The following is a 27,370-nucleotide window of genomic DNA, read 5'->3' on the forward strand; positions in this document are numbered from 1 at the left end:
ACAGCTGTTCTAAATGCAACTTTACAAATTTTCCTTTCCTGGAGATTATTAACATTCCTATTATTGTTGTCATTATTTTCCAGAACGCTGCCTCACCGCTAAGAACTCCTAAAAAAACAGGGAGGTGGCACGAAGTGGCACTTACTCCATAGGTCGGGTCGAGGCAAGGCCCTGCCTGCCCCATCCCCAGGTCCTGGCAGCTTGAAGTGCCCAGGAGTGGGAGGCTGAGAGCATCTGGGTCTCTCTCTCTCCCTTGGGTCTCACTTGGCCATCTGGCCCCCACACCCTATGTGCACTGGGAACAACCCCCGCCGCCCCCCCCCCCCGCCGCCAGCCCAGAGCCCCCTACCAGTAGTCCTCCGTGCTTCCTCCTCTGCTGTAGACGGGGCCCTCCAGTTCCCTGGGGGTTGGGAAGATGTTCTCATGCTGGATGATGGTGGTTTTGATCAGCTCGTTCACGTGGGCTTGGCAGGACACCTGGTCGTGGCCCTCAGGCACTGACATCAGTGAGGGCCCGAAGCAGATGGCAAGGTTGTAGGGGTCCATCATGTTCTCTTCACTGAACTGTGATAAACTAGAGGAGAGGGGAAGGGGGCAAGCTGGAAAGCACTCGCATGAATGCCCAGAAAACACAATCATGGGAGGCACTGCCAAGAGCAAGAGCAGAAGTTCCACAAATTGCCACCTGCTTTTCTGGGCATCGGAGCCCTTCTAGAAAGTCTGGGGCGGGGAGAAGACAATGACCACCAGGACGGTCATTCAGGAGCCACCTCCTCGCAGGTCTCACCCCTCCTCTCTCACCAGTTCCTCGTTCAAATCCTACCTGCCGCCCCATCACCAGCCCCACTCCACACCTTCTCTGCCGAATCTCCCCTGCTTCAAGAACACCCCACTCCACAGAGCTGAGACAGCTCCCCCACATCAACCCACCAAGCTGCCAGAGCAGATGGAGGCCCTCAGGCTGCCCTCAGGATGATACGGTCAGAAGACACAGGCATTCTGCACCGTGTATTTTCTTGCAGAGCAAAATAATCAAATTACTAGGGATATTCCATTCCAAGCTCTAGACTTACTAAAAAAAACTGCCAACCGATTAGCTTCTGTATTCCATCAAGCAAGTGAATTTCTGGAACAGCTAGTGTAATTGTTTTTCATTTTCACAATATCCTCTATTATTACAATCAAGATTTATTCGGGAAAAGGTCAGCATGCTGCTCAGTTTCTGCTCAGGCTTCTTCTGGATGCAGTCTGACTTTGCTATTGGGTATTTATCCTGGGAGCTCCCCCTTTTTTAGGCAGCAGCTGCTCTGGCCACGCCTCCAACCTTGGCCAAGGACCCAAGCCCTTCAGTGAGCCACTGGGCCTCATTAGCCCCCACTGGTCTGTTTGTCCAGGCTGAAGGCTCGGCCAGCTCTGGATGTACACCCCCAGCCCCCAGCCCCCAGCCCCAGGTTGGAGAGCTGGGAGTCTGCTAAGGAGTTCTGCCCCCAATATGGGCATCAGCAGGCGGTTCCCAGCACCTGACTGTGACAGATCTGAGGAGAAACCAATGCCCTCTGATGCTGAACCAGAGGCCTGAGACTCAGCTGTGTTCATCTGAGTAGGTATTCTTCAGGGCTGGACAGAGTTCATTTCTAGTGTATCCCACACCCAGACTCAAATTACCAAGCTGGTCTCTCTCTAACCCAGCGGTTCTCTCCTCTACTGCAGGTTCGCACACGTCCCCCGTCCACCCCGGAGACGCAGCACAATGGCTGTGAACCACTATCATGGGGAGAAACTGTACGGTTGAGGATCACTCTTCTTGAGGACCTAGTCAAACGCAGGGAGGCCAGCAATGGGTGAGGTTATGGATCTCAGCGGCTGGACTGCTTCACAGAAGGTCTTAAAGTTTGAATTTTATAATCCTCCCCTGGATCCTAGTTAAAAGAGATTTTACCTTTTAATGATGCACATTTGTCTCTTCGATTAAATTGAAAAAGAAAAACAAAACATCTCAAGAATTTTAGAGTCAATTAGACCTGGTTTTGAGTCCTGGCCCCATCAAGTACATGTACCATGTACTTTTCTTTGAGAAAAGACTGGGAGAAGTTTCCAAGTCTACTTCTTGGTCAAACAAACACTGGAGACAAGAGAGGCAATTACCTTGGAAATCTCAACAGGGACAAGGAGGAGAAAGGCCCTGTTTCTTCAGTGCGATCTGATGACATTTGGTAACACGGAACAAAACCAGTCATTTCTGGGAAGCCTGGTCATCAGAGGGAAACAAAGTCTAGCCCTGAGAGTCCCACTCGAAGGCCTGTGAGAGATGAGCAACCGTGCCAAGTCTCCTAAGGAAAGGGCTGTTTGATTCATAGGTGGCTACAATGACCAGGGGCTTGAGGAGGACACATCTTCGTGGACTGGGGTCTCATGGGCCAGTCCCATTTCTTACTCCCATTAAAATATAAACCAAGGTCGGGCGCCTGGGTGGCTCAGTTGGTTAAGCCACTGCCTTCGGCTCAGGTCATGATCCTGGAGTCCCGGGATCGAGTCCCACATCGGGCTCCCTGCTCAGCAGGGAGTCTGCTTCTCCCTCTGCCCCTCTTCCCTCCCGTGCTGTTTCTCATTCTCTCTCTCTCAAATAAATAAATAAAATCTTAAAAAAAAAAAATAAACCAAGGTCCTCTCTCTCTTCCAGTCTACAATGGGAACATGTAGGTTGAGGGGTTAAAGCCATGGTTCTTAACTATTTGGGGGTCACAACCTCCTTCAAGAATTTGACAAAAACTAGAGATTCTCTCCCCGAAAAATTCATACATGTACACATACAGATGCATGTCATTTCATATACAATATAATGGTGCTAATAATCCATGAAGGCCCTGAAGGCTGTGTCTAGTCTAAGAACTCAAATACTGGATTTTGATTTTTAAAAAAATACCTAAAATGGAAAACACTGGTACCAGGTCCCCCTTTAAAATTTTTTTGGTGTTGACTTGCACAATGCCATCTCTTCTAAGAACTGTACTATATTTCTAGAACTTCTATCCATAATATTAGTGAATTCTTCTAATTGATTCAAACTCATCTTTTGCGTGTCTTAACAAGGTTCAGTAAGGTGACTGGGAACACAGGCTTTGGGGAGGAATGAGAAAATCAGGATTGAGGTGGGAAACTTGTTTTTTATCATGCACTTCTCTGGACTTTTTACCTTTTAATGATGCACATTTGTTTCTTTGATTAAACTGAAAAAGAAAAACAAAACATCTCAAGAATTTTAGAGTCAATTAGACCTGGTTTTGAGTCCTGGCCCCATCATGTACCAGTTCCAGGGGAGTATTCTGGTTTCGAAGTCTCTTCCTTGTAAAAAATATGTACCTCCTTCATGGGGCTGCTATAAAGCTTGAACGAAGTATTATATGCAATGCACTGAGCACTGTGCCTGGCACACAGGTGGTGCTCAATCCGTATTTTCTGTAATTATAGTATCTGAATTGCTTCTCTGTACGGGACCCTCGAATCTAGTCAGGGAAAGGGGAGCAGGTCTGTCAACATTTGCCAGCAACTGATTTATAGAAGTCAAGCCGCCTTCTTCTCCTGACAGACATCATCAAGCTGAGGACTCTAGATCCCCAAATCGAAACCTTAACTCCTCAGGGAGAATACAACGCTTCGGACAGACTGTTTTAAATACATGACATTTCACTTAAAAACCTTCAGCTTCACAGGCCCCAGAGGTTTGATTTGGCAACAACCAACAGACTATGGGTAAGATATTAACGCATCAGGGTCGATTTCAGGTTTGGAAGGGATGAAGAGAAATTGTATTCTTCACCTTGGCCCCAGGCAAATGGTGGGGCTGAGAATCCATCAGGCCTTTAAAAGCTTTTCCAGTGGGAGACACTACAATTTCCCTCTCTGAATCCACGATTGAACAGCCTTCCTCGATTTCCCCAAAAGGCTCTCTGAGAGGTAAGAAGTCCAGCGTAATTCTGGCTGATTTTTTCTGACGGTCCTTCAGAGGCATCCCGTCACTCCTCTTGTCACTCTCCCGCCTACGACAACACGGGTCGGCTTTCTCGGGCTCCCCGCATCTAATAAGGGACTTGCCTCTGTGCCCTCACGTTCTGCCTCCCTTGCCTGGCAGTGAACTCCATCCTCTCTCCAGCAAGGATATCCGTCCAGCAATTGCCCTTGGGTCTTTAGTGCTGCCTCTCCACTGGGCCGTGGCCCCCACCAGCACACAAACATGCAGTAATACTGGCCCCCTGGAAAAGAATTCCCTCTTAACCCCGTATCTGTACCATACGACTGTCCCATTTCTCTCCTCCTCTTCACAATAGAACTATTTGGGCGTTGTCTGTCCCTGATCTTTCTGATTCTCCGATTCATCTCCAGCCCTTCTGTTATGGACTGAACTGTGTCCCCCCTCCCCAAATTCCCATGTTGATGCCCTACCCACCCCCCTCCCATGTAACTGTATTTGGAGAAAGGACCTTTAAGGAGATAATTAAGGTTAAATGAGATCCTACGGGTGAGGGTGAGGGCCGAATCCGATAGGACTACTGTCCTTACCGGAAGAGGAAGAGACCCCAGAGCTCTCCCTGCGTGTGTACAGCGGGAGGACGCAGAGGGAAGACGACCATCTACAAGCCAAAAAGAGACTCCTCACCAGAAACCGACCCTGCTGGCACCTTAATCTTGGACGTCTAGACTCCCGAACCACAAGAAAATGAATTCCTGTTGTTGAAGTCACCTACTCTGTGTTACTTTGCTACGGCAGCCTGAGCAGATGCATGTACCTTCTCTCTTGCCCTCTCCCCACTCTTTATTGTGGTAAAATCTACATATCATAAAACTGACCATTTTCACCATTTTGAAGTGTACAATTCAGCGCCATTTAGCATATTCACAATGTTGTGCGACCATCACCACCGTCTAGTTCCAGGACATTTTCATCACCCGAAAGGAAACCCCATGTCCATTAGCAGTCACACCCCCCACCCCCACATCCTCCCCTCCCCCCAGCCCTGGCTACACGGCTCCTTCAGGAGCCTGTTCCAGACACTGCAAATAAATGGACTCCTACACCACGTGGTCTTCTGAGACTGGCTTCTTTCCTCCAGAAGGATGTTTTCCGGGTGCATCTACGCTGTAGCATGAGCATGCCTCCGCACCTCTTCCATTTTCACGGCTGAACACGACCCCCCACCCCCGCCAGCTGCATGGAACTACCACACGTTGTTTAGCCTTCAGCGGCTCCCCTTCTCTCCTAAACGGACACCACCAGGCCCCTTCCACTCCCTCAGGACAACACTCCTCAGGGCCACCAGTGCTCTCCCTGTGGCTAACACAATCCCGAGTCCTTTGCTTGGCTGGCCTGTCACCCTCTTTACCTCTGGGATCACTCCCTCTTCCAAACACGTCTGTGTGTGGCTTCTGGGACGCATGTCCTTCTCTCTAGGTCCTCCTCCTACCTCACAGCGCACGGTCCCCTGCTCAGCGAAGTGTCTGCTGACCACTGTATCTCAAAGAGCAAACTCGCGCCCTGACCCCTGGCACTCCCCGGTTCCCTAACCTGCTTTATTTTTCTCTAGAGCGTTTTTCCTCGGACACGGGATATGCATCCTCGTTAGTTTGGTCTGTCTTCTTCCAACAGAACATAAACTCCAAAGGGACTCCATGGGACACCTGGACTGTTTGGTGATTTCGCAGATGGTCAGCACCTACAGCAGGGCCTGGCCCCCAGTAGATGCTTAATAAATATGTGTTAAATAAGGGAACAAATAAGCACATGAGCAGCTGTGGCTCTCCAAGACAACCCAACCACAGGTCTCCTCGTCTATCTGCGTGCAGAAGCCAAAACGTTCCTTGCGAAAGTCAGAAGAACCGCCCAGACACAATCTTTCCAAATGAGGAGGCACCTGGAGATTGGTGAGATTTCGAGGAAGAGTCAGCTTTTCTGGGGACATCAGAGCACCTTAATCGGGAGAAAAGCACCACCGGTTCACTCTCTCGTTCAGATGGCGAAGCAGCGTTTGAGGACCTAGAGCAGTGCTTCTCGGACTTTCATGTGCATGTGACTGACCAGGGGACCTTGTTAAAATACAGATTCGGATTCATAGGTCTTTGAAGGGGGAGGGGCTGAGATTCTGTATTTCTAACCATCTCCCAGATGACGGTCTGTGGACCTCACTGACTAGCAAGAGCTTATTAGGCTATATTGTTTAACATCTGAAGAAAGCAGGATCAAAGGCAAAGAACAGAGTCAGCTGCCGTGAGCGGGAGCTACCGACACTTTGTTGGGGGACAAAAAGTCGCTGGGTAGCACACAGGCTGTGGTAAGCAGCCTCTAAAATGAACCCCATGGTCCCTGCCTACTGGTTTTCACACCCTGGTGTAATTTTCTCCCTTTGAGTGTGGGCTAGATTTAGTGACTCATTTCTAGTGAATGGAAAATGGCAGAAGGCATGGGATGTCGCTTCTGAGATTAGGTTACCAGTGCCTGAGCTTTCTGTCTTGGGTGTTCTCTCACTCACGTGCTTGGAGGGAGCCAGTTGCCATGTTGTGAATAGCTCTTTGGTGAGACCCACATGGTGAAGAACTGACAGAGGCCTCTGGCCAACAGTGAGCCAGCGAGGAAGGTCCTCAGTCCAACAAACCTGCGAGTAACTGAATCCTGCCAACACAGAGGTGAACTTCGAAAGCGGATCTTCCCCTAGTGGAGCCATTAGGAGAGACTACGGCCCTGCCCCCAACACCCTCACTGCAACCTCAAGAGAGCTAGAGCCAGAGGCCCCCCGCCGACACTGCACCTACACTGGGGATTCCTGACCCACAGAACCTGTGCCATAAGAATTAATGCTTTTTGTTTTAAGTTGCTAGGTTTTAGGGTCATTTGTTACACAGCAATAGGTAGTTAATGCAGTAGATGCTAGAAAGGGGCTGTTACCGGCTCAAGAGTCAGTACAGAGTTTCCGTTTCCGTCAGCCAAAAATACACAGCATGTGAACACCCTCTGTGAGTCATGAGGGGTTCTGAACTCGGGCAGTGGTGGTGCCCAGTCAGGGCTCGGCTAACAGAAGGTGCAGACACAGCCACATGAAGGAGGCAGGCTGCAGAGCCAGGACCCTCCATTGCTCTGCACGGCCGGCAGGAAGGCTGAAGGATGGTGTGGGTCCCCAGCAAGGTCTCCGGCAGAGCTGCTAACCTAGATGCCTAGAGAGCTAGGCTCACCGTGAACTTTTAAGCAAGCTGAAGCTCATGAGATGGCCACCAAGTTTGTTTTCCTTTGAAGCAAAGACCAAACTGACCACGAAGACGAAGAAATTTGTGCTAAAGGACCCTCGCTCCTTGGTCTAATTTTTGTTTTCTCTTTTGATAGATTCATGGATCTAGACAAATGGTTCTCCACGAGAGGAAAACCCATGGAGCAAGAGTGATGACAAATGGCAACTGGATTCAGCCTCGGTATAGGGAGTGTGGGGGGGCCTGCCTCACCTGGCAGAAGCCCTTACTCCACACAGAACTGCCTCCTTGCAGGATTTGCGTCCATTACTGCCAGATCCAACAGTGTTTTCAAGAGAAGCTAGAAATCTAGGTATTTTTAAGTAAAATCCCTTAATATTTAAATGTTTCAATGTTTTCAAGACACAGCAGACTGAAAAGAAATGCATTTATGTGCCTTATCTGGCCCTCCCGTTGCCCATTTATAGCCTTTGCTTTAGGTTGTTGAGGGAGCCGTGTCAGAGGAAGCAACATGAAGACAGAGGGGCCCACGGGGCAAGCACCGCATGTCCTTGCTTGTTGCCTCGCTGCCCCGTGGGACTCAAAGCCCGCCCTCAGCAAGGACACACTGCTTGGACAGGAAGCCATGCCTCATCCAAGCCCAGGGCCCCTCTGGCCCCCAGACCTCTCTTCTAGCTACCCTCCCTCCCTGGGTGACCAGCGAAAACATCAGGCAGTACATGGTGACTCCAGACTCGTATCTCTACTCTGGGTTTCTCCCGAGCGTCAGACTCCTACGTCCCACTGCCCACCTAGAATCTCCCCTTGGAGGCCTAACGGGCACCTCAAATTAACATGGCCGAGTTGGTGCCTTGTCTTGATTCCGTCCGCTACATCTCGTCTTCTCCAACTCCATTATCGACTCACTGGTTCCCTGTTGCTCATGCCAAACATGCCGAATTTCTCTCTTTCCTCACACTCTACACCCTCCCCATCAGGATGTCCTGTCAATGCTATGCTCTAAATGGACCCCAAACCCGACCCCACCTCACCGCCCTCCCTCATGACCCGCCCCCCCACCACCCTAAGCCCCCAGTGCCCGTGGGTGAGACCTCACAGTAACTTCTGCATGGTGTCCCTGCTTCTCTTCACAGCCCCCGACAACTTCTCCTCAAAGCTGTCGGCGGGCTTCCGAGAATACATATAGATCAGATCTTATCACTCTTCTGCTTAAAAGCTTCCAGTGGCTTCCCAAATCCAAACCCATTATTACCATGACTCTCGGGGCTTGATGGCCGTGAACATCCCTTGTGGCTCCTTCTGTCACTCCATTTAGGCCACTGCGTCTCCTCAGAGAGGCCTTTGCTGACCACCGCTCTCTAGCAGCTCTCCCTCTTTCACCCCTGCCCCCATTCGGGCCCCCCGCACTCTGGCTCTTAACTTACACTTCTTTAGTCTTCACCTAAGCACGTATTCCCGCCTGACATATCTGTTACCTGTCTGTCTCCTACCCTGGAATGTGAGTTAAACGGTATCAGGGCTTTTGTCTCTTGTTTCGCAATGTATTCTCACAGCCTGTAACTGTGCCCCGCACACTGTCGCTGCTCCACAGATATTCACGGGGCTCGATGAACTGACACAGCTCTACGGGTAAGCTTCCAGGGGCCGAAGCCCAGGCCTGATCCATTGCTCGCTGGGAAGTCTACTCACTGATTGAGGAAGGCAAAGAGGTATCTCATGATAATCAGAGTGGTTTTGGGCAGGACCAGGAGAACTTTCCGGATGTGCAGAGCTCTCTCCTGCAGGTTGTCCATTGCTGAAAGAAGAAAGCCATGCGTTATCGTCCATCACAACTGAGATCCCAAGGAGTAATGATGTAAGGGCCCTGACTACCAGCAGGTGCTGCACAGACACTGGTGTACCGTGTAAGGGGCTCCGTCCCTGTGGCTCCTCGGGGCGGGACTGCTGCCGCAGGGCACCCGCTGGGCTGCAGATGCTTCCTGATGCCCGACTGAAGGAATATGCTCCTTGGGCTCAGAAGGGGTTGGGGATGTTCTCCAAGCACCTACCGCTCTCTTATTAAAACCACCACAGACAAGGAACAGTCCCAAAACCTGCTATGACTGCAGGCTCGACATCCAGCCTGGGAGGATCCATGTGTGGGGAGGGAGAGAGGCTGTGTAGCTCCTGTCCTGCTTGCTCTACACATGCATCTCCTCATCCTCTGGACAGGTCTGACTTATCTTTCCCCCTCTCTTATCTGCAGTGGGGTTGGGCAGAACGTAGCCAGAGGCAAGAGATGGTAGATCCTGCATAAGTCGTGATATCTGGGGAGAAGACGCGAGATTTCCTGTCTCTTGTGCTGTGGACAGACCAATCACAGACCTCCATCATGGCCGGCCTCCCCACTAGTGTGCCATGTGGATACTATCATTTTCTATGAGTGCCTTTCTGTGAAAAAGAAATGGAAAGTAGTGGGTTAGGAGCACATCCCAAGGGGAGAACTGGGCAGCCAAGGTATCTTGAACTGTCTTGGTAGCCCCAGTCCACTGAAGACACTACCTAAGCTCAGTCCTAGAACAAGACGTGAAGACAGGAGGGGGGCCTAAATCTAATAGGCACAGAACTGATTTCCACTAGGCTTCCACAAATAGTGGGTCATAAAATAAGAGAGCTTACTGAATGCCCTGGAGCAGAGAGGGACAATGTTCAGGGCACACAATGAGTCCAACCGGAGACTCAGGGGCCATGAAGACCCTGGTGCATCCAGGAAGAAGACTCTTCTCCCATTTCAAAGGCACTGCCTTCTCCAGCCTCTGGAGCCATCATTCTAGTGGAGTCTACTTCCAGGATGACCTGGTATTAATAAGCTAAACTAAATGGGTAAGAATAGCTTTTCAAGTCCCAAATTTGAAAGTAAGAGGCAGGAACCTGTAAGGATAAAGTAGAGACTGTATCTCTTCCTAGGAAAACATCATATTGCTACATTTAAATGTTCAGAGGGCTTTTATTCCTAAAAGAACACATACTAACACATCTAGGAGTCAAGCCACACCACGTTTAAAGCAACAAGCAGAGGCACCTGGCTGGCTCAGCTGGTTCAGTGTCTGACTCTTGATTTTGGCTCAGATCATGATCTCAGGGTCATGGGATTGAGCCCTGCAGTGGGCTCCATGCTGGGTGTGGAGCCTGCTTAAGATCCTGTCTCTCCCTCTCCCTCTGCCCCCCCCGCACTTAAAACCAGTCAATCAATCTTATAAAAAAAGATTCATTCTAACCTTAATTATAAAAATAAGCAATAAGCAGAAAATATTTCCCCTTTATAACATAAAAAGCACAGGCACTAATGTATGAGCTTCCAATAACTGAAAAGGACTGTGTCTTACATACGAATAGAAATATATTTTACTGAAGAAAAATAAAGCTCAGCAAAGCAAGGAGTTTAAGGCCAATCAGAAAGAAAAACCCAGGAGTTCTGACTTGTGGTCCTAGACTCTTACTGAAAAGTCATCTTTCTTCCCTCCCCACCAGGGGTGAAGGACTGAGGATGAGGAGGAAAAACTTCACTGAAGAAAAGGAAAAAGAAAAACATTATTGAAAAGCTTATGGGAAAAAAAGGCCCCGTGGACATTTCTTATCTGTCATGACAAGGTGTCTTGCCCAGAAGCCAGTCTGAGGCCAGGATGTACTTACTGACGCAGGCCATCAGGTCATGGAAGATGTCCTTGGGGAAGAGAGGATGTTCCAGCCCCCGGAAGTAAAGCTTCAGGACGCCAGCAATGGAGTCCATGTCATGGTCATTCTGGTCCCCAGCCAGGGGGTCCTCTCCTGAGGATAAGCAGCCCCCCCAAAAAGGAAAGATAGAGTGAGAGAGGTAAAAACACACAGGACGAAGCAGGAATGGTGGGGAAGGGTGACCTGTCCGAGTCCTCATCAGAGTCCATCAGCTCTCTGCCCAGCATGGCGGCCATGAGTAGGGCACAGGGGTCCAATAGGATAAATTCACTTCTGTCAGACCACCTCAGGGACATTCCCTATGGGCTGGGACGGGACACTGCAACTGGCCCTCTCACAAGAATCATGAAGCCAGGCTGGGACTGAGCCTCTTGGGGGAGGAAAATGAGGCCAAGAAGGCTCTCCCTCCTGACTGGCTCTCACTGTTCCCGGCTTGCAACAAAGGACACCTACTTACAGGGGAACAATCACACTGGGGCTCCCTATGGAAAATTTCATACCAGATGTAATTAGATTTAATGATAGGACCAACCTCAAATTGAAACTATATATATCCATTACGGTGACGGAAATTGCCAAAGCTTGCCCATTACCTTAATAGCCCACAAGCTAATAAATGGGCTACGATGAACAGGCGCATTAGCCTTGATATTAACTGCCACCAAGTGTTCCGGATGAAGTCATAAACCGTCCAGATATCATAGTTAACTTCTTGGGTTTCGGCAGATCACCCGCAGGAGAGAGGCAGGGTGAGTGGGGCTGAGGAGGGCTTGGGGAGGACTGTCTACAAGGAAGCAGGTATTGGGCTGAAGAGGTCGCTTGCTAACCTCTGGGTACCTCTCAGGGGGGACGGGGGGAATGGGTGCAACCAATATCCCGGGAGGCTGGCACACATTTGGTCTGATCTTCAAGCCTGTTTCCTTACCTCTCTCAAATGCGTTTTTGATGTCATTCACTTCCACCTGGGATCCTGACACCCGGAAAATTCCTTCATGCTGTAGTCCTGGAAAGACAGGGAAAAGTGATCACAGCGAAGGAGAAACAGAGTCACAAGCACAGCTCCGAGCTTAGCTGAATGTGTGTGTCCTCCAGCCAGTGCGCACGGAAGCCCCCGTCTCTCCTCCGCAGGCCGAAGGAGAGCCAGTGCGCACGGAAGCCCCCGTCTCTCCTCCGCGGGCCGAAGGAGAAAGCACATGGAGGGATGCTGCAGAAGTCACCAGAACGGATAGGAGGCATAAGAAAGCGCTGAGTCAGAGACTTAAGGGGAAAGAGGTCTACACCCAGCTCCGTTCCTGATTCCGAGGGAGACTAGGAAGCAGGTTCCTTCCCCTGCCTTTGCCTCTCTGTTCCCATCTGCAAAACGACGAAGTGACCCCCGGCACCTGGTCACCCAGGGCCAGGAGCGGGAAGCGGGGGTCTGGTAGGCTGGCCATTAGATACCACTGGAGGAGTTCCGTAAGGTCTGAGATACAATGATTGCTTTGGCTGTTCGAATACTGTTTGGCTCTTCCAGGGCACAATGTTTGGAATCCTTAGGAAAGAGAGAGGATGGGAAAAGGCAAGTGATCACAGTCCACGGCCAGATACCCTGCCAGCCGCTGGTTCTTGACTGCGGCTTGCCTCCCAAACGTGCATGGACGTTGCGCGGCACAGTAACGGGTGTGAAAACCTTGTCCTCTTGGGTTTTGTTAGAGTACAATCCTAAAAAAATAATGCATGCGCTGTGACTGCCGCTAAGAAATGCTTCCATAGAAATAAATCCACTGGTTCTCACAACAGCCACTAAGGGAGAAGTCACCAGCACACCCATTTTCCAGTGATGAAGTGATGAGCAGCCTCAGGTTATAGAGGTGACAAAAGCACCAGAGCCAGGAGGCCTTCTGGTTGCAGTCACACACTAACTCCTCAACACCAGGCTTGTGGGGCCTACCAGAAGCAAAGTACAGAGAGGGCAGGAACCCGCCTGTTAGTCTGAACACAGCCCCACACGTGGAGCTGCAGAGGTGGTAAGAGATCCAGGGAGCATGCGGTTAGTGCTGGTCCCGGGGGGTCAGCCTGAACTAGCATCTGTAAGCACAGCCGGCTTGCCAGCCTTTCTCAGGATCCCCGTGTCTCCGTCCTGGGCATCTTGTCCGTGTTCCTCCATAATGGCGCGATTCATCAAAAACTTGGACATATCAGGGAAATCCCAAACAAATTTCTGTTTAAGGAAACAAAATAGAACTGCCCACTGTTTTCCGGCTATCCTCTCAGTGAGGGGGTGACTGGGTTCTTCTGGCTAGACCTTTGAAGGGAAATCACGCTGGCCAGGACTACAATCTTAAATCCAATTGAAGCAATATTAAGAAGCAAGCAGGGGGAATTTAATTACCTGGCTTGTAATAGGACTTAAGTTGTCTGCTCCTCTAAGGGAATCTCCAGAATATTCCTCAGAGAATGGCAGGCAATGTTAAAACCCCATTAGTACCGATGTGATAATATCATATTAGTTACCAATGGGATGTAACAGCCAAATTATGTCATTTACACACAGAACGCAAGCAGCCAAGTGTTCTGACAGAAACAGTCATGTACCCTTGGAACTTGTCAAAAACGCAGTATAGTCTAAGACACACTGAGATCCCCTCAGTCTGGTTCCCATTTCCCTTCAAGAACCTGCACTTTAGAAGGATCACGATGTGTTCTTGCTCAGCAGACAGAATCTGTAGAGTCTCTAATCTAATGACTCTGAGAGTAGGAGCACTGATAAATGGTTGGGTTCTAGAAGTAAAGGGGAAAAGCAGGGGGCTTTTGATTAGAATGCAGGGAAGGCCCCACATGACTAACCTGACACGTCGTTATCTGTTTGATTTACTCTTCGTGCACGCTACCATAAAAAGTAAAAAAAACACTCGGACGTGGGTAAGTTACTTGGAAGTGGCACAAAACCTTCCATTCTGCACTGGATTCGGCTATTGCCAAGAGGTGCTCTCTTACGGAATTCCTGATATGGTTGTTACAATACCGCCTCATGGTACTTGGCTCCCTTCTGCATAAGATAGGTGGGGTCTTCCCCACCTGATTCAGTCAGTCATTCCCCGAATGCCTCTCCTTTAAGTCTTCCTGGATCACCCTGACCCACCATTTACAGCGGAGCCTCAGCTTTCTCATCTCTACAATGGGAACGATAACATCCACCTCCCAGGGAACACGAAGAGAGTAAGGATGGACACACTGCAGCCATTGGTGGGTCACAGACCCTTTTGGAACTGAGTTATGGAACCTACCTCCACTGAATGCATGTGCACAAAAATTTTTAGCCCTGACTTATAGGGAGTTCAGGAATCCCTTGAGTCCTTATTTGGGGGAAAAAGTTCAATTTAGCTGAACAAATGTTTTTTGAACAACTACTATGTACGAGGGTTTTTTTTTCTTTTCTTTAAATCAACAATACGTTTATCTATTTGTTCAGTCCTGGAATAAGCATAAAATGGCTTCACAATTGATAGCCCATATCCTTGTGATAAAAAATTTGTTTATAGCTCTTTTTGTCTTCAGATTTACAGTACAGTATCAAGATCCTGTTTTCAAAAGTTACTTAGATCACTTGCTTCCCCATCTCCTCAGTGCGGTGATGTTATTCATTTGTCCTGCAGTTAGGTTTATTTGTTACTGTTTGTATTCCACTTGGGGATTTACCCACATCCTTGTTTTATTTATCTGTTTATTTATCCTTCGAACATGGGAAGCACGAATGCAGTTCTAAACGTCACAATCACACAAAAAGCAATGTTCAGAGAAGTGTCACTTCCCTCCCACTCCCACCCGCCCCCACCCTTTCTACCCTGTCTGGCACCCATCTCCTGTGGATGAACAATCAAATATGAGTTTCCGGATTCATCCTTCCTGTATTTCTTCTTGTCGAAGTGAGAAGACACACGTGCATTCTTATACCCTCTTCTTTCCACATAAAAGGTAGCATGCTCTAGGCATTCTTTCCCACTTTGCTTCTTTTGCTTGATAACATATTCTGGAAATCTCTCCGTGTAATTTCATGGAGATCGTGCTCATTGCTTTTTTATAACTGCCTAGTATTCAGATATACCATAGTTGGTCCAACTACTCTTCTGTGTGAGGGTATTTAGGTTGTTCTTTTTATTTTTTTACAAATGATGCTGCAACAAATAACCTCCTGCATATGTATCTTTATATTGTTGGAGGTGCATCTTCCAAGTAAATTGCTACAAGGACCGCTGGATCAGAAGATAAATGCATACATAGTTCTGTTAGATATCCCTACAACTCCTAAGAAAGGGTTGTACCCGTTGGCAATACCACCAGCAACATGTGAGCACACCTGTTTCCCCAGAGCCACACCACAGAAATGTCTCCGTATACAATGTGCATGTGCAGGGGCAGAGATGGGGACACATTCGAGCCACCATATCAGGAAGCGGTTCCTCCTCAGCTCCCCCACATCTCCACTCCGGGCCTGGTCACAGTCATGTCTTTTCTGGGCTGCTGCAGCCGCCTCCGTCCTCCCATGGCCTTGTCTCCATCCAGCAGCTCTTTTTAAAGAGCTCCCTCTGTTCAGAATTCTCCAGTAGCTTCCCGCCTCACTCAGAATAAAGTCTAAGTACCTCCCTTAGGTGAGGAAGCCCTAAGAGTCTGGCCTCTGGCTTGGTCTGCTGCCCCTCTCCTCTCCCCTCTCCGCTCTGGCCACCCAGGCCTCCTGCAAGCCGGCCCCTGCCTATGCCAAGGATCTTTGCATTTGATGTTACCTCTCTCTGAAACACTCTTCCCAGATAGCACGTGGCTCACTTCCTCACTTTCTTTCAGGACTCTGCTCTCATGTCACCCTCTGAGGTGACCTTAGGGCCTTACCCCGAACAACCCCCCTAGAACAGTCTCCCCCCTCCATTCTCCGGCTCTTTGCCTGGCTTTTCTTCAGGACACTCACCATCATCAGACACACTGTATATTACTGTGTTTATTTATTAACTGACCAGCTGATCATCTACTTATCTGCCCTTTGGTAGAACATAAGGTTCATGAAGGCAGGAACTTTTTCTTGGCACACAATGAGCAATCTCTCTCTATAAATGTGGTGGATGACCGAATAGAATGCATGGCTGAAAGAACAGGAGTCCAGACTCTCTTCTTCCTATTGTCCTTTAGACACAAGTAACTTTTCCTCTCCGGAACTCACTTTGGATTTATCTTTGCCAATTACTTGATCATTAATCATTACTATCTTGTGAAATTTCTTATACTGCTATTCTGAATGGCTATTGCTTATCTCTTTTTATTTAGCTTTCCAATTGCTTATTTATTTTCTCCCAACTGCATCATTAAATCAAATAAAGACAGGAACAGTGTATGATCCCTGTTTTTGTTTTCCTATTTCACAATGCACGGTGCCCAGCATTGATCAGAGGCTTGATAAATATTTGTTGACTGTTTATATATAACATTGTCACTTCAAGTGAATAGGGACAAGATGAAAAAATGGTAGCTGATTAGAATGAGAGAAGTTGTAAGCATGCTAAAATAATTACTATTCCAAAAATGAACCCAAGTGATGTTCCAGCCTACTGGGAGGAAGGGAGAGCAAATGTCTACCTCTGCATTGAGTCCAGCAATCACCTCTATACCTCTTTAACTGCAAGAAGGTCATTCTGTCCCTTTTCCTATAACTAGGTAAGACAACAACTAAAAACAATTTCTGATGTCCAGTTCCTAGAAATCTTCATGGTGCTTGCTCAGATATCTGTGCTTTCTAAATGTTCTTACACTTAGAAGCTTGAGTCTCTGGCAATTCATCTCCATCCCTAGATTCTGTCCAAGCAGCCTGGGAGCTGGTGAGGCATGGAGTTTATGAGATCCAGCTTCATCCAGGCAGCAGACAGTGTGATCTGACTTCGGCTGAGGAGGAGCCAGCCCCTGGAACTCTCAAATGTGGGCTACAACGTGAAGACCAACGACTACTCAGGGCACTCCAGCTGATGTTGTATCCAGTGAGACCAAACCAGAACAAAAACTGAATGTTATTAGGAATCAGTGCAACATCACAAAAGGAGTTGTTCTCAAAACAGTCTAATGCAGAAAGCCAGTGTGACATAAGGACTCAGGCTGTGTGGCAGGAGACTCCGACACGTGCAAAGACAGTGAGTAATGGCGAAACTACTGTCACATCATACCAGCTGTACTTACTCACATCACGGCTGTAATTTAAACCTCACTGTCGGGCTAGAAAAGGGAGTGTGGTAAGTGGCAGAGGCCTTTGGGGTCAAAACATACGATGCCTTTCTCTAGGTGTCTAGGTGTGGCCATTCTGAGGTAGCAAACATTACGTGAACAAATAAGACTTTTATTCCGTTTCTGAGAATTTCAGGATGAAAAGTCAATCTCTATTCTTATGCTACAAAGAATCCCTGGAAGTGTTTCCCCACTTTGCACAAAATGAGCAAGGCTGTAATCCTGCTTACCGTGTCTGCTGATAAACCGGATACAGCTTTCTACCACCAGAGGAATTGCCTGGCTGGAATCCTGAAAAGCCGAAGAGAAACAGAACATCAGAATCTTTAAACAGACATAGCCCAGAGTCAGAGAAAATGGGCCAGACCGGGCAGGACTTGTCTCGGCTGGATCAGTGGCCGGTCCTCACAGAAGCATCTGGCCTGTCCTCCAAGCTCCGGAGCGCATACACAACCGCCTACTTGGAATGCCACATGGATGCCTTAAATTCAGCATGTCCTAAATGCAACTGATCATCTTTTATCCCAAATCAGCTTCCCACCCTTGGCCACCCCAAAATCAATCACTCAATCAATCAATCAATCAATACGTTCTGTCAAGTCGGCCTCCTAAATACCTCTCAAATCCATTTACTTCTCTCCATCTCTACTGCTACCCACCTGGTCCGCACATCAGTATCTCAGTTCCCATCCCTGTCCTCCAAATCACATTATCCTTCCTTCATACAGTGGCTGGGTGATCTTCTGAAAGGGCGCACGGCCCATCGTTCACTTTCTAGGCTAACTTCTTTCAAAGACTTCTCGTTAGTGTCTTTACACAGCCCTACGTGTCCAGGGTCCTGCTTTGCCTCCAGCTTCATCTCCTCCTGCTCTTCCTCCAGTCTCTCTGTTTCAACCACATCGGCTTTCTTTCCATTCCTTAGATCAGTTCTTTGTCCATGGCTTTGTATGAGCTGCTCCTGCTTCCAGAATGCTCTCCTCACCCTGGAATCCTACCCCTGAGGGTCTCAGTACAAGTATCACTTTCTTCAGAATGCTTTTCCAGATTCCCCAGATGAGATCAGGGCCCCTGTCTACAGGATCTCAGCACCTTGTGCTTGGCTCTCATAACCGTGATTGTGACTTAATTGTGTGGGTATGAATATCTTGTTTGCACTTGCCACCACTACAGCTCATGCTCCACGGGGCAGATCCTGTCAATTTTTGGCTCTCCAGCTGGTCAAGATACTCTCACAAGGTAGGTGCTCAATTAATATCAGTTGAGGATAGCAAATGAACCAAGGGGAGCGTCAGAAAGGGGGCTTACTTGGCATCAAAGGTAAGAAAGAAAAAAGCCAATTCTTAGAAATAGTGGAAACTAATGGGTACTAAACTAAGAAGCAGGCCTCCCAGATATCAATCTTCGCTCTGCCATTTTGCTATATATCCTGCCATTTACTTAACTTCTTTGGGCCTCAATCTGATGTCTGCAAATCGGGAAGGGGATGGGTGGTGAGGAGAGTAGCATCTCCTCCTGGCACATGAACATTAGTGCTTACCATTTACAGAGAAATTTCTAGAGGTGGTGGGCCATGGATCGGTCCTGGTAACAGCCCAATGGGGTGTGCACTGTTATTCTCGTTTGACAAATGAGGAGATGAAGGCTTAGCAAGGTGAAAACAGCTGCTTTAGTGACACAGTCAGTAAGTAGCAGGGCCAGGATCAAACCCAGGCAGTCTCCCTCTGAGACTGCACATCTCACTGCCACCCAGCCTATATCCCAGGAGCTCAGCAAACACTACCAGGCATGCATACCCAGCCTGCATCCCAGGAGCTCAGCAAACATTACCCGGCATGCATACCAAGCATTACTAAAATCGAGCAGGGCTTTATAAGGCAGCTAAACACAAAATAATTCAGCTATGGGGAAGAAAGGCATCAAACAAAGGGTCCTAAACCTAGCTAGAAAGGGCTGTAGAAGTTTAGGACAGGGGCGCCTGGCTGGTTCAGTTGGTGAAGAGTGTGACTCTTGATCCTGGGGTTGTGGCTTTGAGCCCCACACTGGGTGTAGAGATTACTTTAAAAATAAAAGCTTTATTTATTATTTTATTTTATTATTGTTTCTTAAGGGAGAGGGAGAGAGAATCTTAAGTAGCCTTCATGCCCAGACACTTAACTGACTGAGCCACCCAGGTGCCCCCCCAAATAAAATCTTTTAAAAAAATAAATAAAATAAGAAGTTCAGGACAGAGACTGGTTCTCAAGCGGCATGGGTCCTGTGGCTTCTGCCCCTTTCACAGGTTTGCCTACGTCCTCAAATTTTCAGCTGTGGCCCTGAGGTTTGGCCATGATCAGGGAAGCAGCTGGATCTCATGAAGAAGTCAGGCTGCAAGAAGTGTGGCCCGGCCTCTTGCTCCCAAGCTTACTGGGAATGCGGGATGCCGCCAAAGGAAGGAGTGAGTGTGCCAAGGTAGCGCTGCGGTCGGGAAGGTCTCAGGGACCCAAATGCTCATTGTCATGACCCCCAAATGCATCTGCTTCCTCCAGCTTTCCAGCTATAGCAGCCAGTGTCTGCCCTCTTACTGCCATCCCTGACTTCTGCCAGTCAGCCCAGGGCGATCTTAGAGGAAGAATCTTGATCTCTAATGAAGAAACTGGGTTCCACCATTAAAAATAAATAAAATATAAAAAAATAAATAAACAAATCTCCATTTTTTGGAAGTCTTTTTATGTTTCCAAACATTGTTATTGCAGTTTTTTTTTTTAAAGATTTTATTTATTTTTTGAGATAGAAAGTGAGCACGACTTGAGGAGAGGGGCAGAGGGAGAGGGACAAGCAGACTCCCCACTGAGCAGGGAGCCCGATGTGGGGCTCAATCCCAGGACCCTGGGATCATGACCTGAGCCCAAGGCAGATGCTTAACCGACTGTCCCACCCCAGCACCCCGTTATTACAGTTTTCATCTACAAAAGGTAGTTGCAGTGATAATGAGGTTAGTGATATGAGGGTTTGTAAAGGTTTTTTGGCCCCAGATTTGTACTTAAAGACCCAGAGAGAGGTAGGTTGTGAAGCTCACAGGTTACTGGCTTCAACAAATTATGGGACTGCCAAGGGCTCCTAGACTTGCAGAAAATGGAGTATCAACAACAGTTAAAGGGAAGCATGCAGGGTTGCAGGGAGCAAGACATCAACCTGCACGTTCATGGTCACCAGTGGGGCGTCACAAGTAGCCCAGAGGGATAATCCGTGGCAGACAAGAGTGGGCCAGAGACCTGCCCTACTGCACAATAGTCTCTTCCTACTCTCCACTGCTCCAGTGGAGTCCAAGACAGAGTCTCGTGGGAGCAAAAACTGGACAATGTCATGAAGGCCTCAGACCCTCCTACCGCCTACCCCTCTCCTAATATTTCTGAGCTCTGACTGAATTCATTTCCCCAGGATGTGCCTATGCACTCCTAGGGGGCCCCAAAGACCCTCACTTCACCACTGATTTTGCATACAGATGACCGAGTAGTGTCCGTGTGTATTCTTACTCAGTGTCTGTCTCTCTCTTTCTTCCTCTCTCCTTCTCTTCTCCAACGTGAGAATATCAGTTTAATTCTTTAGTTCGCAATATTTTTGGTGGTATAACCGTAGGGTTGGAAGGGGCCTTTAAGGACAACTGGGCCAAATCTCCATTTGATTAGATTACGGGACCTTTAAACCAAAAGCAGAGGGAGAAAGGTAGCAGGCATAACTTGGAAAAGAGAGTAAAGCAGGGGTCCTGTGATTTGCAGGAGAAAACAATCAGGAAGGTGGCCAGATGGTGCCTAAATAAGCTATTGTTTGGCATAATTTTTCATGAGTGACAGAGTTAGGATTTTTGCTGAGTACTGATCTCTGTTACATTTGTTAGATTTCCGTTTTTACCAAGGGAGAAAATACAAGTCTACACGACTGATTCGACGTGGGTGATGGGAAAGAAAGAGGCGTCAAAGATAACACTCGGGGCTTCGGGACTGTGAACAATAGAGGCCCCCCCATTAGGAGAAATAGAGAAGTTAGGGGATGTGCTAAGGAAGTTAGAATGGGGGGGGCGGGGAGAGGGGAGAAGACTGATGCTCAGGGGAGGAGGCACTATCTCAACTGTCAAACTGATGTCCAGCCAATCAGTTCGAAATTCAATCCAAAGACTCCAAACAATGGACACTTGGGGAAGGAGAGAAAGGTTCATCTAAGGGAATGAAGTGAGAAGGGAAAGACTATGGAGAAAAGTCCAAAGGGCATCAAACCTTGGGAGCGCACCTACCTTTAGAGGAATGGAGAAAGATGACAAACAAAGAAGAGACAGAAGTGATGGGAAAGAGAAAATGCTGGGCTTGAGGGTAGCAGAGAAAACCTGGAAGCAGTTGAGGCAGAAAAGGTTGGGGTGGTTTGAACCTAGGCTTTACTAGGGTCAAAAATGACCGGAACCCACTAGGGACCCTCAAAAACCAAAGCTACCAGATCCTTCATCTCGTTTGGCTGACTTGCCATAAAAAAACAAACAATTGTTTATATCCTAATACAAGACTACTCATCTTCCAAATGACTATTTACCTGCCTGCCTAGCGTAGAAAAACTCTTTTACTGATCCACCATTGGGGCTGAGCTGCTGGAGAGAAACTGGGGCAGCAGAATGAGAAACAAGGTCTTTATTTGATTGGGGTTTTGGGTGCCTCCTGGAGCTCTTACGCAAATTTAGCACCAGGCACATATGCTCTGCCCGCGACTGCAGAGACGTAGCACAATGCACACCAGATGGGCGCTGCTCCCCTCCGACAGTGAGCCCAGCCAGGGCCGCCTACTGCCCGCCAAACCGTGCTCTCCCGCATGTCTGTGGCCACAGTGCAGGCTCTGAGGCCCTCGCACCTTGTATCTCTGTTCCAACTAGATGCAGGAGGCCCAGTTTCAGCCCAGGAACTGAAATGAACAAATGTTAAGTTCAACCCTATTCTTAGTGTTGAAGGGTAAAAAGCTGGCTCCCTCTTTATAAGATATCCAACTATTAATTTTATTTTTTTGAAGATTTATTTATTTTAGAGAAAGAGAGACAGAGTGCAGGCCAGCATGTGTGCAAGTGGGGAGGAGGGGCAGAGGGAGAGAGAATCCCAAGCAGACTCCCTGCTGAGCGTGGAGCCGGACGCAGGGCTCAATCCCACAACCCTGAGATCATGACCCGAGTTGAAACCAAGAGTCGGGCACTCAACTGACTGAGTCACCCAGGCGTGGCCCCCCCAACCTATTCATTTTAAATGCAATAGGTTATCCCTGGGAGGCACTAGTTTTATTTTGTTGTTTTTTAAGATTTTATTTATTGATTTACTTGAGAGAGAGAGAGAGAGTGCGAGCAGGGAAGGGGGAGAAGATAAGGGAGAGAATCTCAAGCAGACTCCATGCTGAGAATGGACCCCAACATGGGGCTCGATCTCATGACCCTGAGATCATGATCTGAGCCGAAACCAAGAGTCAGATGCTTAGCCAACTGAGCCACCCCGGCATCCCCATTCTTCTCTAGTTTTAAATGAAATTATGGGAGAAGGAGCAGAAGAAAGAAATAGAGGAACCAGAGGAAGGAAAGATGCAATGAAATCTCTATAAATTAAAAAAATGTATAATTATATCTTATTATATTTATATTTAATTATATTTAATTATATTTAATTACAAAGTTAAAAATGTATAATTATATCACTATAATGAGATCCGAAGCAGAGAAGAGGGGAAAAATAGTGACAGCAAAGCTAGGACAAGTGAGAGCTATGTCATCCGAGTATCCCAGCTGGATGGCCCAGCTAGCTGAGGCAGTCACATGGGCTGAAGACCCTGTTGGGGCTGCTGACACAACAGAAACCATGTGCCCTCTACATTCGATTATCTCCCTGTGGCTACAGCCACTGTGAATTACCCAAAATGATCTTTTAAAGCCTGCATCAGTTTTCCCGAGTAGACACAAGACATTTTAGAGCTCTCTCCACCTCCTCCCTGCTAACTGCTGCTACATAGCTTGTATGAGCTTAGGGGACACAAAATCACTTCAGTATTTGCGATAAAGTATAACGAGGAAGTCAAATTTGCTACTGCAAAAAATACTTCAATGAATTTTTTTTTTACACAAGCACAAGTGCTATTTAGATTATCCATTAATGTGCATTACCCAGCCCCTGCCTTCTAAGATCTTGCCCTCAGATGGTTAAGGAGAGCTGGCTGACCAGCGTCAGATTTTAATACACTAAAGATCACGCACAAAAGTACAGAGTTGAACATCAATTTGCCAATCATTCTCAGGTCAGATTTATCTCGCATTTTCAGCATGTCTAAGAAATGCATCTAGGATGGCCACAACACCAGGAAAAAAAAACCTTCAAACCTAAAGCAGTCTGGTGTAGGTCACCAGCTGCTGCGAGCTACTCACATTTGGAGCTTATGTATAAAATGTGAGGCCCCTTTCATGGTTTCCTAGAGAAGTGACACCATGGGCAGGTCTGGCACAATCTGCTAAGTCAAACCAAATCTCCAGCAAGGAAGAGGGTGCACGACTAGAGAGGGAGGAATAAGTCAGAAAGACTCCAGCTGAACCAGCTCAATCAGTGAAGTCAATATAATATTAAACGTACTCTGACTGAATGGTATCTCCCGAACGCAGGCAGAAAGTCAGCAAAGTGTCTGTCCTGCCCACAGTAGGGTTCCATAAATGTCCGTGGGATGTGATCATCACACCTGACCAGCCTGGCTCTTGCTGGGCCCTTACCTGCTTCCTCACGGTTGAGCTACGCCTGCCGTTGACCCCGCCAAATCATAGAGGACCAAACCGGCACCAGGGAGAAAAAAGAGAAAATGGGATTAAAAACAATGTGTATTAGTTAATGAAGCAAGTTGCATTATTCAGCTCAGTCGCAGAACCAGCTAAGAGACTTGCAAAATTACTTTCCGAATAAAGCCCAATAAAGCTCTTTCAGAGCATAGAGGTCTTGTACTTACTATCTGCAACCATTCAAAACTAGAGCAGGAAGGAACTGGTTCAATGTGTACTAAAATGTATCTGCGTTAGTAAGATCAGCTCTGTTTGCAGGAGACACAAGGAAATGCTAAAGGAAGCTACAGCTTTCTTTCTCTTGGAAATCCTTCGGGAGCAATCTTCCTAGAGTTTAGAGGACAGAGCAGCTAGACTGGAAGGAACCTTGGCAGTCCTTCAGGTGAATGCCTTGCAAGCTCAGACGCCTCTTCTCCAAGGGACATGGACTCAGACACAATCTCGCAAGCAAGGAGAGCAGCGCTGCCCCGCGTTTGGTGACATGAAGGCCCAGAGCCTGGCTACCAGGCTCCCTCTGCCCCTTCCACCAGGCCGCTCCTGAGGAACCTCTTTGGAATCCTAGAACTCCTCAGATCCAGTAGAATGCTCTTTCTTGTCTTATAGATGAGGAAACTGGAGTTTGGAGGAGGGAAAGGAGCAGCCCGAGGTCACACAGCACAAGGGAATTCAACTTAGCTTTTCTTCACTCCCACAGAGCCTTCCACAGATACGGGACTTCAGGTGAACTTACAGTAAGACTCTATCACCAAGATAGAGTTGGTGATAGAGGGAACACTGGTTCCCTCCAGTCAACAAGACTGGTATATTAATGGGATCTTTACTGTAATCCACAATGACAAAACGATGAAAGCCAAATGAAGCTATTTCTAAATAATGAGCCTATAATTGTAAATGGCCTCATGATTATTGTGTGTGTGTTGGCAGACAGAAGTGGTTGATATAATGGGCTAACCCAGGGTCTCCAAGGAGTCCAGCCCATTAAAGCTCTTTCCCCAGTTAAATCAGCACATTTTTAGGCATCTGAGAACTGTTGGCTGGATGAATGCCTTGCTCTCTGCCAGCTCACGAGTGTTCTCATCGCAGCTACATGACTGGGAGGGAAAATATTTGGCTGGGGTCGGGGAGGGAGGGGACAGTGGGGAAATACTGGGAGGGTTGCATACTTGTACATCAGGCAAGGATTTCTACCAATGTTGTTTGGCAAGCCAGTGCAATGTAGTATTTCATTATCCAGCAACAGTCCCTAATGAGGGGCTGTCATCTTTCCATGCAGAAAATCTCAGATCAAATGCTATTTTCTGATCTTCCTTCTCTGGGTCAGACTTCCCCAAAACCACGTGCTAAAGTCTAGCAGCTAAGGGTAGGTTACCAGGATCCTCCAGAGTCGAACACTTCTTTTCCTTGCAAACCTAATGGCTTTGGGGAGTCTCTGAAATTACTTCTGCAAATGATAACTCCCTTCATCCCATTCTGCTCAGCTCTCTCCCCAAGTCACAGCAGACCCCATTTCCATCTGAGGATAGATGGGTTCGGCAGAGCAAAGGGAAGGAAGCAACCCCCACCCTAGGCCCCTCCTTTGCAGTCACCCAAGGCCTTCACACTTCAACTCCTCGACTCTTTCACAGCCAGGGACTGCTCTACCCCACAGGCCTCTCTTCATCCCTTCCCAGGGCTGTCCCGGGCCACACCTACCTGGCCAGACTGCAATCTGTCCGCTGACCTGTTGGAAAGACAAGGCGAAAAGCTCATGTGGAAGCAGAAGGGGTGAGAGAGGAAGGGTTATTCCCAAGGGTTATCTGAAATGCCCTCCCATTTCCCTAGAAAGCCGCTAGCATCAAAGCACCACTGGCCTTCCAGGCAAAAAAGAAGAAAAATGCCCAGAGCCTCTTCCTGGGCAGGTGCTATTTCTAATGCTCGTTCCCAGGGCTACCTATATGTCCCTAAAGCTTAGGTGTGCCGACCCTGCTTCCCAAAGGGAAAACAGGGGTGGCTGTAGGGGAACAATAGCAAGGCAGGTCATGCTTTAGAGAACAAAGTACTAGAAGCCTTCCCAGAGGTGAAATCCAGCTTCTCTTCTGTGTATGTGGGTGTGTGTGTGGTGAGGGAGGGAGGGATGAGCTTGTTTGCTCCACAGTAATGAAAACACACACACACACACACACACACACACACACACACACACACACGGTAAGGGTGGCAGGGGAAAAAGGAAGCAAGAATTGTTCGCGGGAAGATAGGATGTTCTAGTTTTAGATTCCTGTGAAATTCTCTTAGGTTGGGCTAGGGTGACAAGGGAGAAGTGAGATTTAATTGCTATCAAACTGTGGTTCTCAATCCAATAGCAGGCCCTAATATTAAGTTTAATGTGTCACAGTCAGTTTTAAAAAATGAAAAATCTTAAAGTTCCTAAGAATTCTTATGTTTTTAAAAAAATACATGCTCATGTGTACATGGGCCATGATGTGATCTATTTGTTTTCTTTGGATCCACAGTTAACCAAGTGTGGTCTGTATTAGATAAACCAGGGGCACCGCAAGCAGGTGCTGAGCTGGGGACAAGAGCATCCCCCACGGGCCTCATCCAAGCTCCTGGAAAAACAACTCCAAGGACCGGGGGAGGGCAGGGCTTTTTCCTTGCCTTTAAAGGTTGCTAATTGTTGATTACACTTCAGCTCATCCTGAGCAACATCCTCCCCCTCCCCTAACAGCCTCTCATGACTAAAGGCTCAGCTTTCACTGCAAAAATATTATTCTGAGCCATTATTTTCAACATCTGTCCCATTTCCATTCTGGAATATTCATACACATCAATTATCCCTCTGTGGCAAGAATAAGGGGCTCTTGCACTATGGTGATAAATACATTCAGGAGGCAGGGACATGATGACTTGCACACAGGAAGATCTGCAGCTATTTCTTTCCTTATTGCTAGAACTTGTCATCTTTAGATGAAGGCAATTTGCAGCACTAATGAGTGGTCACCAACCTTTGCCCCTCCACACTAGCGAATCTGGTACATGTTTGTGTGTGTGCAAACCCATTCACACTCTCTCTCTCTCACACACACACACACACACACACACACACACACACACACACACACACTCCCAAGGCCCTGCTCCCCATCTCACTCATGGGCTATGCTTAGATTATTTTAGAAAAAAAAAAAATCATGGTTATAACTTGCTTCAAATAGTTCTGGGCTTTCTTTCCTCTGATTTCCTATGAAGCAATTTGATAACCCAAGAGTAAAGATTTTCTATAAGCAAAGCTGGGCTCTCAATGCCCAAACCTGTTCAGCCTGAGTCTCTTGGGTGGCAGGGAGGAAAGAGAACAGAAGTTACCTAACAGGCATTCTTCACATAAAAGAAAATGCCTTT

At 47.8% G+C, this 27,370-nt stretch overlaps 1 protein-coding gene across 9 annotated transcripts in view; it reads right to left on the bottom strand.

Annotated features, from left to right (window-relative positions):
• SRGAP2 (SLIT-ROBO Rho GTPase activating protein 2) overlaps positions 1 to 27,370 on the bottom strand; it is a 227,266-nt gene that overhangs the window by 16,836 nt on the left and 183,060 nt on the right. For all 9 annotated transcript variants that reach the window (XR_003522906.1, XM_027610048.2, XM_027610047.1 and 6 more), the window contains exons 12-18: positions 25,685 to 25,712; positions 23,930 to 23,954; positions 17,412 to 17,472; positions 11,870 to 11,947; positions 10,903 to 11,037; positions 8,920 to 9,025; positions 350 to 574 (exon numbers count right to left, since the gene is read on the bottom strand). Coding sequence is in view for 8 of the 9 variants with exons in the window: in XM_027610048.2 (XP_027465849.1) it covers positions 350 to 574; positions 8,920 to 9,025; positions 10,903 to 11,037; positions 11,870 to 11,947; positions 17,412 to 17,472; positions 23,930 to 23,954; positions 25,685 to 25,712 (658 nt within the window). In the remaining variant the exon portion in view is untranslated. The remainder of the gene's footprint in view (positions 1 to 349; positions 575 to 8,919; positions 9,026 to 10,902; positions 11,038 to 11,869; positions 11,948 to 17,411; positions 17,473 to 23,929; positions 23,955 to 25,684; positions 25,713 to 27,370) is intronic.

This window comes from Zalophus californianus, chromosome 10, assembly GCF_009762305.2.
Source record: "Zalophus californianus isolate mZalCal1 chromosome 10, mZalCal1.pri.v2, whole genome shotgun sequence".
NCBI lineage: Eukaryota > Metazoa > Chordata > Mammalia > Carnivora > Otariidae > Zalophus > Zalophus californianus.